The sequence below is a fragment of the Podarcis raffonei genome, chromosome 15, assembly GCF_027172205.1.
Source record: "Podarcis raffonei isolate rPodRaf1 chromosome 15, rPodRaf1.pri, whole genome shotgun sequence".
In the NCBI taxonomy this organism is placed as follows: Eukaryota; Metazoa; Chordata; class Lepidosauria; order Squamata; family Lacertidae; genus Podarcis; species Podarcis raffonei.
Genome location: NC_070616.1, coordinates 13247422 through 13260596, shown reverse-complemented (window position 1 = coordinate 13260596; position 13175 = coordinate 13247422). Strand labels below are relative to the sequence as shown.

Genomic DNA, 13175 nt, shown 5'->3' with positions numbered 1-13175 from the left:
CTTGGGGTTTCAGCATAGAGCACCCGGGTTGTAATTCCGTTTCCTCACTTGTTTTGTTAGGCAGCGATAATGTTTCTTTCAGAGACTTCAGCTGGATCTTTTTTCCTGAATCCACACTGTTGTTCTCTCTGCTGCCGTGTATAGCAGGTTTGTTAGAGTTTGTTTTTGATTTTGTTGGGATCAGCTTATATAGTCTTTTCCAGCATATTTTACATGCACGTCGGTTTATAACAGATTTCCTTGCAGTTTTTATGTTCTTACTTTTCTTTTTAGTTTCAGCTTTCTTCTTATGGGATCTCTTACTGATGCCTCGCTTCTTTTGATTTACTTCGATAGGAAATTCAGTTTTAGGGACAGATACATACAACCCTATGCCCTTTCCTTGGTGTAAATGATTTTCCGCTGCTGATCCTTGTGTGCACTTGCTGGTTGCTGGTTGCTTTATATATTCTGGCTCTTGAGGGGTGATTGGTGGATCGGCACCATGAATTTCTGAGCCTTTAGCTTGAAGGGAATAATTTTCCACTAATGTCAGAAGCAGCCCGTTTGTTATTGTTAAGTATTTTTTCATAGCTGCCAGATCCAGATTTATAGAGAGCAGCCAGTCCTGAGGATAGCAGTCATTGTTTTCCGTCTGGGAGCCCATAGATGAAGTCTGGGATTTCTGGGAGTTTCGGGTTTCTTCCTGTAGCTCTGAAGATAATATCTCAGCCAAGACTATTTCATGGGCCAGGCTCATTGTGTTTCTATTTTGGTTGCTATTCTCCGAGTCCTGTATTCCTCTAGAGGAGGTTGTGTGATCTTGAGCAGCAGAGGGAAAAAGAAGAGCCTCATCCTGCTTCGACTCAACCATCTCAGCCATCTTTTGCCCATTTCCATTTCCATTCTCATTGTCCCTTGTATGTAAAAAGTATTGCGTGATTTTACTCTGTTTCTCATAACACTCCTGGAACAATGGGCTTGTCACTATCCCCAGGTCCCTACGTTTCTTTCTGGTAAGTACCATTTGTAAATCTTTGTTGTCAGGGTTATTCTTCCTATTTCAAAAACTATGTCTCTTAGGAAGTCGGAAGCTCCACCCAGCTATAGGCTAAGGTCCAAATTGAGGCAAGATTTGGGATAGCTGTCTGTAATTGTAATTTGATAGCTTGTAGTTCAGGGCATAACACGAAGTTGGCAATAAATCAGCCGTCACCCGTTTTCGGTCAGACTTGAGGAGCGTAGCAGCGCGGGGAGCAAACCCTCCGGACATCAAGATAACAAGGCAACAAGCTAAAAGAACTATTAAATTACTTAAAAGCTCTGGAGGAGTTAAAATATATTATAAAGGGGTTTCAAAGGTTGGCTCGGTGTCGAGCCTGTTTAAAAAGCAGATTTAAAAGCTTGCCTCAGATAACCTCCAGAACTCTGCAGCTAGTTCGGCGGCCATCTTCACTATTCAACTCAGTTCTGTTTTATTATGATACCAAATGAAAAGATCGTTAACACGATAAATTTAATGCACATGATTCTACATGAGAGGAGCAGGTAAAATATGACACCGACCACCAATTTCAGAGGAAGCCACCCAGTGACCTACACATGCGCCCTGCCCTGTGCATTTAGACAGACATTCCTCTCAGGAGCTCTTGCAGCCCAAGATGCAAATGTGCTTCGTGAGCAACTCCAGCTGGGTATCCCGAGAAGAAACGCCCATCGTCTCCAGAAACCTAGGGGAAGGAAAGCAAGAGAGCAGAAACCAGGGTTCAGTTCCGGGATTCATTGAAATGAAAACAATTACTGGACGAAACACCTCGAAATGTCCAGAGATAGCACCGCTCCATCTTTTCACGGTTCAAACAAGTTGTCTTTTGATGGCAGCCAGGCGCATAATGGCGAGATACTTAGAAGAATTTGGGAGGCTGCCTCTTTGACAAACTGGTACAATAAAATGCGGCAAACGGCGGCTGTGGGGAAATGGGACTGATGGCATAAAGCTGGCATAAGGTTTGAAGCATGGCTTATGCACAGATTAAATGAATAGCTGGCATCTGGCAACACTTCTGTCTTCGCCACTCACATGCGTTAGCGGAGATTCCTGCATTGCAGGGGGTTGGACTAGATGGCCCTTAGGGGTCCCTTCCTTTTTAAAATAATTTTTAATTTGATTTTTAAAAAGTATAAACATGTAACAAAAAAAACCCCAAATATTGAGATTACTCTGAATCTCCTGACTTCCCCCACGCATCCCTTCCATGGGTCCTACTGATATTTACAACTGCATATCAGTACTAATCCAAATTTTTATCCTTCTAAATTATCCACACTTAACTGTTTCTTTACAATTGTGATTAAAATCCTGCTAATGTTTTAAGTTGCTTACAGCAGTCTCGTACATAAATTATAAACTTTCCCCATTCTTTCTTAAAGTTCTTGTCTTCTTGATTTCTGAGCTTCCCAGTTAATTTTGCCATCAACTTGGTTTGCCATTCTTTTCTGGTCATGGTTATCTCTTCCTTCCATCCCTGGGCTAATTTTTTTTTGGGGGGAGGGGTGTGGTTCCCATCCAACTTTACAATTCTGTTACTCTACATGGGAATTTTTTGAATTAAAAATTACAATGTGCATACTGGAGCTGAATTTTCATTGCAGGAAAAAATATGGAAATCCAAGCCCTTCTGCTTTGCTAGCATCTCGTACTGAGAACAGTTACCGGTAAATTCTACTGCATGCCATCTATGAAAAGACATGCAATATCACAGGCTAAAGACTTCAATGCGACTCTCCTAGCAGACTTAACCATGGTTCCTTGGCCCTTCCACATTTGGCTTACTCCAGCAAACATATTTTGTCACCTTCGCTCTGTGTTTTGGAGAAGTGATTTCGCCTCCTCAGGCTGGGCTTCCAGATAAAGTCGGTGCTGCGAGAGTGACTGGATATATCCTATTACATCAGCAACACTCAGGGGAATTTTATCGAAAATATCTGTCATCCTGGAAAGAAGCAGAAAGCTTTAGGAGAAGTTCGGGGCTGAGTTGAGAGTACGGAAATCCTTTGACTACGGAAGTGGTGTCAATCATATGTATGTTTGCTCAGGAGAGTGTGGCTGTTCAACTTAGTGACTTTGACAGTATTGTTCCGGACTTCCCAATTTGCATTTGTTTAGTTACAAAAATATTTGTATGTTGCTGTGTCATAAAAATATATCAAAGCCGTTTACAGCAACAAAACCATACAACTTACAAATTCAGTAAGTTGGAAAAAGAAGAAGTTAAAAACAGGTATCATTTAACAACTGTGGATGCATTCTTAATAGTTTGCATAAGGTTGGTGGAACAGAAATGTTTTTAGCAGGAGATTGAAGAGATTGGCATGGCTGGGTCAATGCACCACATTGTACAAAAGGGCCTGATCCACTCACCTCTTCTTCTCCTGAAATGGCAAAGAATCAAAGATTTCTTGGTAATCATTCTGAAGTGATTTGAGCTTTTTATTTCTAAAGGTGAAAAGCTGGTCTACCACCTGGAAAAGAGAGAGAGAGAGAGAGAGAGAGAGAGAGAGAGAGAGAGAGAAAGGGGGTGGGTGGGTGGGAAGCCACAGTCATTTTTTTTATGCTTGCAAAATCTCACTGTTCAAAGCATGCTGCATAAAAGAGGATGCTGAGCTGTTAAAGGTGCAGAAATCTGGAGTAGAAAAATGATCAACATGCAGATGCTCCCTATATGGAAAGACTAAAAGCATTGAGGGAAATGTGTGAGGTGTGGCAGCCTATAGAATAATGTAGCGTGGTACCTCAGGTTACATACGCTTTAGGTTACAGACTCCGCTAACCCAGAAATAGTGCTTCAGGTTAAGAACTTTGCTTCAGGATGAGAACAGAAATCGTCAGCGGCGGCACGGCAGCAGCAGTAGGCTAAAGTGGTGCTTCAGGTTAAGAACAGTTTCAGGTTAAGAACGGACCTCCGGAACGAATTAAGTACTTAACCCGAGGTACCACTGTATTTCAAGACTGTCACCCAGTATGTGCCCATTTGATGGCTGGCATCTGTGAAACTGGCCCTTTCACAAGTGTCACGTAACATTCATTCAGCACTTGCAAGAAATCAATATTTTATTGTGGCAGCACTTTGGAACTGCCTGCCCATTGACATATCTGGCTAAAAACGTTTTCATTCCCGCATGCCTACCTAGGTTTTAGTAGCTATAAGTGTTTGAAATGGTCAGTTTTATTTATTTCATGTAACACGTTTTTAATGTTTTTTAAATTGGTATTTCAAATTATAGTCAGACCTCGGTTCCCGAATGCCTCCGTTTTGGAACGTTTTGGCACCCAAACACCGAAAACCCGGAAGTACCGTAACTGCTCTGGTTTCCGAACGATTTTCAGAAGCCGAAGATGCTACCCGGCTTCTGTTTTGAGTTTCCCTATTGTACTGAGGCTTCCGCTTTGTATTCGGTTGTTGAATGTTCAGAAGTCGAATGGTCTTCTGGAACGGATTATGGTCGACAGCCAAGGTTTGACTGTAATATTTTAGACTGCCTTGTAAACCACTTGGAGGTCTTTTGTTTTATGTGGTGTGTGTGTGTATATATATGGAATATTTTAATTACTGAGTGGGGGTTGGTAAAAGTGTTGAAAGTCATGGTGCTTTGTAGAAACTGGCTTTATAAATATTACTGTAATAAACGCCTGGGCCCTGAAATGATATTCTTTTCCATAGTGCCAGTGTTTTGCAGGAGGGATTAAAATGCATCCAGGACTTCTAGGTTTGCTCAGTTAACCTAGACTGAAGGACTCTTCTATTCTTCTACAGGAAGGACACTTAAAAACAACAACCCCACAGACATTTGGGGCTAGAAAACTGGCAGGGATGGCCCTGAAATTTTTGGTCTGAAGGTGGACCTCAGGTCCGAGGTCTGGGCAGACAGGCCTGTGCGATGGACTGACCTCTCTGAAGATCTCTGTTAACTTGTCTGTACAATCTTTGTAACACAACTGCATGTCCCAGTTGTAGGAGCTGAAGACCACACAGCCTGACGGCTTGAGAACTCGGTCCACTTCCCTCAGAAAGCGAGGCCCGTCAAACCAGTGGACGGCCGCAAACGCCGTGACCAGGTCCACAGAGCCATCTTCGAAAGGGAGGTCTTCGGCAGGGCACACCCTGTGGGAGGAGATGGCAAGGTGATTGTTCGAAGCCTGCTGGATCAGGCCCAAGGCCCATCTGGCTAAGCATCCCGTTCTCACAGTAGCCAGCAAGATGCCCCATTGGGAAACCCGCAAACAAAACCTGGGTGCAAGACCAGCGGCAGAGGAAGCCGCTCGGGCACCTGGGGCAGTGCGCCCAGTGGTTGAGCCACCCATGGGGCAGAGCGCACCGCAGGGCCTCCAGAGTCTGCCTGCCTTCTCCCACTCAGCCACCCTACAGCCACAGTGTCACTCCCAGTAGACATGCGTAGCTCGGGCGCACTGCAGGCCCGGCGGTGGGTGCCGCCCAGCATTTTGTCACTCCCCTCAGTGGTGACACCTGGGGTGGACCGCACCCACCGCACCCCCCTTTCTTGGCCCCTGTGCAAGACTCCTCTCTCCTCAGTGGTTTCCAACAACTGGAATTCAGTAGCATTGCTGGTTCCAGCTGTGGAGGCAGAGCACAGCCATCGTTATACCGCCCAACATTTCTCCGATGAAAATAGGGATGTCCTATTCCATAATCATTGTATTTTTTATACCCAAGCCATCTGACTGGGTCGCTCCAGCCACTCTGGGCGGCTTCCAACATATATAAAAACATAACAAAACACTACACATTAAAAAATCCCCAAAAACCTTCCCTGTGCTTCAGGTGTCTTCTAAGGTTGTATGGTTGCATAACTCCATACCCTCGAATGAAAATTTGGACGTCTTAAGGAAAAGTGAGACATTCCGGGGCTGCTTTTGTAAATCTGTAACAAATGATGGCTCCCAGAATCCTCTGGGGGAAGCCATGACTATTTAAAGTGGTATGATAGCGCTTTAAATATACTTTCATATTTTAATACTTATTAGCTAATTTGTGGAGTAATTGGAAGTGTCTGTGTGCACAAACATCAGAACATAAGGAAAGCCTGCTGGATCCGGCCTAGGGCCCGTCTAGTCCAGCATCCTGTTCTCACAATGGCCTACCAAATACCTGGGGGAAGCCCACAAGCAGGATTTGAGAAAATGGCTTCCCTCCTGCGGCTTCCGGTAGTCAGAAAAACTGGCCTTCACTCTGCCCACCTTGTAGGTCCAGCAGAGGCATCGTGGCTAGTAGCCACTGATAGGCCTCTTCCTTAATTTATCTAGTCTTCGTTTAAAGCCATCCAAGTTGGTGGTCGTCCCTGCCTCATGTGGGAGGGAGTTCCATAGTTTAAACATGGACTGCATGAAGCTGTGTTTTCTTTCGTCGGTCCTGAATCTTCCAACATTCAGCTTCAAGAGACTTTCCGGGTTAGCGCCATCGACTAATGGCGGATTCCCTCTGAGCTCCGGAGGGAATCGGCTCTGCAGGATCGGGTCTTGCCGCTGCGGCAACGCGGGGACCCATAAAAATCACAGGCGGTGAAGCCTGTGAACCTGGTGACTCGGCGGGCACCATTTGCGCCCCCCGACCCGCGAAGGAGCCTTTTTAAAGGCTTCGGAACGGGGGACGGGGTGAGCGGCGCAGTGCGGAGAGTCGACTGCTTCTCCTGCAGAGTGAAGCCATGGTCGGAAAGCGCTGACTTCTTCTTGTGAACAATTGGACTCTAAAAGTAACAACCCGTGAGTACTACGGAAATTGGTACTGTAAAGAAAATTTTGCTTTTAAGAATTAGGCACGATCGGGGAAGTTGTAAAAAGGAAGTCTGCCTCCCCGTCTTGTAAACAAGTTAAAGCAAAGACCTGCTAACTAAGGTCGAGAGAACCTTTTCTTCTTTCCTTCTTTGGTAAAAGACTTTAATTTCACGATTTGGCAGTATAAGAAATTTTGCTGGAGGATAAAGAGCTAATTTTGGGAACCGAAGTGCCACCCTCCCGGACCCGGGAGTGTTCCGCGAGAGAGCCTGTCGATGAGGTACTAAAGAGTTTGACAGCTGTCAAAGTAGCTGTCAAAACGGAAAAAGAGAACTTTGTTTCTGTTGCTTCTGCTGGTTATATATGTTACAATTTTTGTTATAATTTGTTGAAAACAAGGAAGAACTGATACAAGCTAGTTGGATTTTTGGACCTGGTTTGGAATGAACACTAAGAAACCAAAATCCCTCTAGAGGGGGATTTGGGACATTACAAGAATGGCTGGAGAAGGGAGAATTCAGGCTGAATTGGACAGAGTCTTTGTTCTCTTGGGAAAGTTGCACGGCCAAATTGATGTTTTGGCTATAAATGTTACAACTCTGGACTCAACTGTAAACAATATCATTGAAACTGATAAGGAGTTGAATCTGGAAGTTTATTCAACTGAACAGAAAGAGAAACTTGACAACTTTGAGAATTTGGAGAAGGAGACATATGTTGTCCCTGAAGAGCTGCAGATGATGAAGGAGGACTTGAGGCCTGACATGATGGTAATGAAGGAAAATAAGAATTTGATGTAGAAAATCTGGCCTGAATTGGAGATTGAAGAAAGGAAAGATCTCCTTATGTGGAGATCCGAAGACCTAAGGATTATAAATTTGTTCAAGGTGGAGGTTGGAGCCTTGGGGACATTTGGACTTGAAAGGAGTAAGAAACAAGATTTGGGTTCCACCTTTAAGTATGGAGGACTGGTTGAAAGAAACATGGATCCTGAAGGGCCAGAGCTTCTCCGAGAGTTGGTGTTTAATTTTAAGGACTATCAAAAAAACCAGCAGAGAGGAATTGAGAGAGAATTAAGAGCCTCGGATGTGAGATCTCCAGGCTAAATATTAGATTAAGACTGATGGGCATTTGTTGGGGACTGGAACCGGGAAAGGGTGGGGTGGGGTTTGGGAATCCAAAGGGTACATAAGTATAATGTGTTTTGCTTTTATTTTTGTTTTTGTAATGTTTATGAAATTTAGGAAATTCGTGGAAGGGAATTTGGGTCGACTTTAGAAAGAATGTTTTAAGAATATGTATTGATGTATAAGTATTGATGTTTAAGTTTGGATAAGGTGAAATTGGTTTTTTAAAAAAATGAACTAAATTAAAGGAAAATAAGGTTAGCAAAAATAAATTGAGGAAATGGATGAAAGAGTAAAAGTAAAATAATAACATGTTAATTTATTAGGTTAAGAATTATGGTTAAGGATTTGCTGAATCAATAACTTGAATTGGAATACAAAAAGGGGAGGTATGAGGAGGTCGGGAAAATATGTCAATGAAAGTAAATTTTGGTGAACTTAATGTGTTTTTAATTTTTATGTATTTTTTTCTGTTTTTTCGTATTTTCTTTTCTTTTTCTTTTTGACTTTTTATATTCTTACTGTATTAATTTTGAAAATTTTAATAAATATCTTTTTAAAAAAACACATTCAGCTTCAAGAGCTCTAGTGTGATGACAGAGGGAGAAAAACGTCTTCCTGCCCACTTTCTCTCGACCATCCACGTGCAAGGTCAGCTCCTACTTACAGATAAGAGACATTGGGTGGTTGTGGAGCTCTCCTGGCCTCCTCGATCTGAGCTTCACTGATGTCTGTCCCGAACACCTTCTCAAAATGTTTTGCCAGCATCCGAGTGCTTTGGCCCGAGCCACAACCTACATCGACTGCCAGCTGCCCAGGGCTCACTCTCTGAGAAAAGATAGTGACACATCTCAGAAAAAAACAAGAATAAGCTCCAAATACCTGCACCTCCCCACCTCATAAGGAGGATGGGGAATCCACAACATAGAAGCATATTACATTGCCAACCAAATATGCCATATAATCCCATATATACTCGAAGATGAGACAAAACAATGGGTACACCTAGAGAGGGACACAATTGAAAACACCTGCACCACAACATACCCACTCCTCCCAAACAAACTAAAGAAAATTCCCACAACACTTAACAGGCACACACAGACCATGCTCAAAGCATGGAAAACAGAAATAGGCAAACTATCCCCAACCCCATCCCCACTAATCCCCCTGGCATAGCACCCATTATTCCACCATGCAGCAAAAAACCTCCAGATAAAAACCTGGCGAACCAAAGGCTTATATTGCCTAATAGACTTTTATAAAAATAACAAACTTTTGTCAATACAAGAAATACAAGACAAACTAGAAGACACTCAAATGCCCTGGTTAACACAACACCAACTACATGCCCTCTTAAACAACCCAACAGTAAAAACAGCAGCAACTAGGCCCCCGACAACCTTCGAAAACTTCCTCCTAACAACAAAGGGAAACGGTAAAGGGACAGTATCCGCAATATACAAAATACTACTCCAAAATCCCACAAACCCCCTAGACGCAATCAAAAAACAATGGGAGAATGACATAGGCTATGAGATTAACCCCACTCAATGGACCAGAATGTGTTCTAAACCCCCCTTTAAATCCATATCAACGAAAAGAAAAGAACTCACTTTGAAACTCACCTACAGGTGGTACCTAACACCAAGAAAACTAGTGCTAATACACCCAGGAACCTCACCAAAATGCTGGAGAGGGTCACCTCCACAGGCACATACCTCCACATGCGGTGGGAGTGCCCCAAAATCCAACTATTCTGGACAACAGCCATACAAGAAATATGTAAAATAACTAAGCAAGTATTAGACATCACCCCAGAATTGGCACTACTAAACATCGTCCAAGACAACAATGCCCATTTACACCACAAAGAACTCATAACCCACCTACTTTCAGCAGCCAGAAACACCATAACCAGACACTGGAGAGACCTGTCAGGAGTAAGCATGGACCAATGGTACCAAATAGTATGGGAAACAGCCCTACTAGAAAAATTAACCAATAAACTCAAACTGACATGGGGACAAACAGAAGAAGACGCCTTTACCCCAGTATGGCTCCCCTTTATAACATACACAGCTCAACAAGACAACGACAATAATCCACCAACAGCATAGAAATCAATATGGCTAACCTGATCCAAAACACCCACCCACCCCACTCACACACGAAAACAAAGATCACCACAGCCAGTCACAAACAACCAACCACACCCTAGGCCAACCCCAACCTCTATCACCACCAAAGGAACACAAGTGAACAGCACAAGCAACGCTGACACCAAACCCTACATACATTAAGCATAACAGAAACATTGCCACCCGACGCTACCCCCACCCATCTTCCCTCCCTCCACCCCTTCTTTTTTTTTCTTCTCCCCCTAACGTCTCAACAAATGAAACGGATTTGTAAAAATGTTACATGGAAAAAATATGAGAGAAATTACACTTACTTCTGTAAAACAAGAAAATCTTTAATAATTTTTTAAAAAATGAAAAAAGAAGAAGAAATGCATCGCCAGGTCATTTCCTGCAAGGCTAGCACCTCAAAGTGCAAGTAGATAAATAAGTACTGCAATGGCGGGAAGGTAAACGGCATTTCCGTGCGATGCTCTGGTTCGCGAGTAGCTGCTTAGTCATGCTGGCCACGTGACCCGGAAGCTGTACGCCGGCTCCCTCGGCCAATAAATCAAGATGAGCGCTGCAACCCCAGAGTCGGCCACGACTGGACCTAATGGTCAGGGGTCCCTTTACCTTTTAGGGAACCTGTGATCCTGCACCCACCCACTCCAATGTTGTTGAGACAGTACAGCCCCCTGTCCTCTGCAGCCAGCATGGCCACTAGTTAGCATGGATGTGAGTTGTAGTCAAAGGAACAACATCGTGAGGGACACAGCTTTCCCACTCCTGACTAACCCAAGGCCATACAGTGGTACCTCGGGTTACATACGCTTCAGGTTACAGACTCCACTAACCCAGAAATAGTGCTTCAAGTTAAGAACTTTGCTTCAGGATAAGAACAGAAATCGGGCTCCGGTGGCCCCATTAGCTAAAGTGATGCTTCAGGTTAAGAACAGTTTCAGGTTAAGAACGGACCTACGGAACGAATTAAGTACTTAACCCGAGGTCCCACTGTACCCATCTAGGTCCGATACATGAGCAGTTTTCACTCGAACACAGTGAAATCAGCTGTGAATTAACACAAAATGTCATGGGCTGCTTGGACGCAGAAGAATGGTGGAGGAACCAGCTGCGTGGCCCCCAAGGGAAGAAGATTCAGAGCCCGGGGAGTGGTGGTTGCAGAAACCTGAGCTCTGAACGTGATCTGATTTACTTTTACAACCCAATTCATGACTTATCTGTGGTGCTTTTGGTGTGGTCTTTGGCTAACGAGTGGGGCAATATGTAAAGTTGTGACACACCTTTGTTCTGGGTTCCCTCTCGCCTCCTTGCACGGTGGGGTGATGGTAACTGTGTCTCAAGAGAAAACTGCTTCATTCAGTTGGTTCCTGCCTTCACTTGTTCTTCTCTGACCCGTAATGGACTTCAGGGATACTTTGATGGGGAGTTGGCCTGTAAAAGCCAACTCCATTTTCTTTTTATATCACTGCCACCCCCTTGTTACTACCTAGGCACAGTACCAAGAGGTGTAAGACCTTTTGCTAGAGTTCTGTTTGTTTGTTATGAATATGTGTTTACCCTTAGCCTTATGCCTGCTAGAGGTTTTCACAGAAAAGGAATAACGAAAGATTGGTTGTTTACAAGAAATGAAAGAGACAGAATATTTACTTCGGGAAGCAAAGTGACACTGTAGAATTGTAGAGTTGGAAAGGACCAGAGGCGCAGCAGAGCCTTGTTTTAGGCTGCTCAGCCTCCTCGTCTACCAGCTGACGCAGGAGGAGTCATTGACCATGCTAATTTTTCCCAAAAGTATTAAGAAGGCCAGGAAGCCTTCCAGGACATCTTCAGGATAAAGACTAGTATCAGAGTCAAGAAAGTTCCTAATGGAGCTCTCCTTTTATATAAAATTATGCCAGCTGTATGAATGCAGTGATCTACGGGTATAAGTTCAGACTGATACACACTATTGTTCTTACCTTTTCTTCCAGGTACGAGAAGATCACGCCCTGTAGGTTCTCCTGCGGGGAAAACCTGTATTTTCTATAAATAGCAGCGTGAGCCCTCTCCTCAAACAGACGAGTGGCCATGGTTTCACGGAGCACAGCTTGCAACTCCTTGCAAGTTCAGAATGATACACACTGCTACGTTCTTACCTTTTCTTCCAGGTACGATAAGATAACGCCCTGTAGGTTGTCCTGTGGGGAAAACCTGTATTTTTGATCAATAGCAGCGTGAGCCCTCTCCTCAATAAGAGGAGTGGCCATTTCATGGAGCACATCATGCAACTTCTTGCAAGTTCAGACTGACACATTCTATTATCTTCTTAGCTTTTCTTCCAGGTATGAGAGGATCACACCCTGTAGGTGGGAAAACCTGTATTTTTGATCAATAGCAGCGTGAGCCCTCACCTCAATCAGAGTAGTGGCCGTGTTTCATGGAGCACATCTTGCAAATTCTTGCAAGTTCAGACTGACACATTCTATTATCTTCTTAGCTTTTCTTCCAGGTATGAGAAGATCACACCCTGTAGGTTCTGCTGCAGGGAAAACCTGTATTTTTGATAAATAGCAGCGTGAGCCCTGTCCTCAAACAGACGAGTGGCCATGGTTTCACGGAGCACAGCTTGCAACTTCTGCACGTTCCTAGGGACACTGGTCTGCCTTTGTGTGTTTTTAAATGTTTTAACAGTGAAGTAATTTATTGTAGCGCTTTTAAATGTTATCAGGCAATCAGATAAGGCATTATCAGATAACCTGGGTGTTATGTGTTGATGTTCTCACCCTGGCCACCAGGGGTATTGTGTATATAGTTTTCACTCAGCTCCACATAAGTTAATTTAGGTGGGAAACCCTGGGGTTTTGTTGTTACAATGTGGATAGCCGGCTGCCCATAAAAGTAGGCCGGCTGTGCTGTTCAGTTCAGTTCAGTTCCAGCTTACTATAAAGAACCACTTGGAGAAATCTCTGTGTCAACTGCTATGTCCACCCACAACTTAATACTGTACTGGCAGACAGGAAAAACAACAACATTCACATTTCTGTTGTAGACCACCTTTTCTGTGATGTAGGTATGATGTTTCTGGGGGGGTGTTCTTGGGTTACACCCCTTCTGTGATGTATGTATGATGTATGGAGGGGTGGTCTTGAGCTCCAGAGC

The 13175-nt window shown here is 43.8% G+C and overlaps 1 protein-coding gene across 1 annotated transcript; it reads right to left on the bottom strand.

The window, feature by feature from the left end:
• Positions 1-1430: 1430 nt before the first annotated feature.
• On the bottom strand, positions 1431-12331 carry LOC128402375 (putative methyltransferase DDB_G0268948). The gene is made up of 6 exons (XM_053366415.1): positions 11996-12331; positions 8564-8724; positions 4928-5141; positions 3401-3501; positions 2835-2972; positions 1431-1709 (listed from the first exon to the last, which is right to left on the bottom strand). The coding sequence occupies exons 1-6, from the start codon at positions 12104-12106 to the stop codon at positions 1619-1621; spliced, it is 816 nt and encodes a 271-aa protein (XP_053222390.1). The 5' UTR covers positions 12107-12331; the 3' UTR covers positions 1431-1618.
• Positions 12332-13175: the final 844 nt, after the last annotated feature.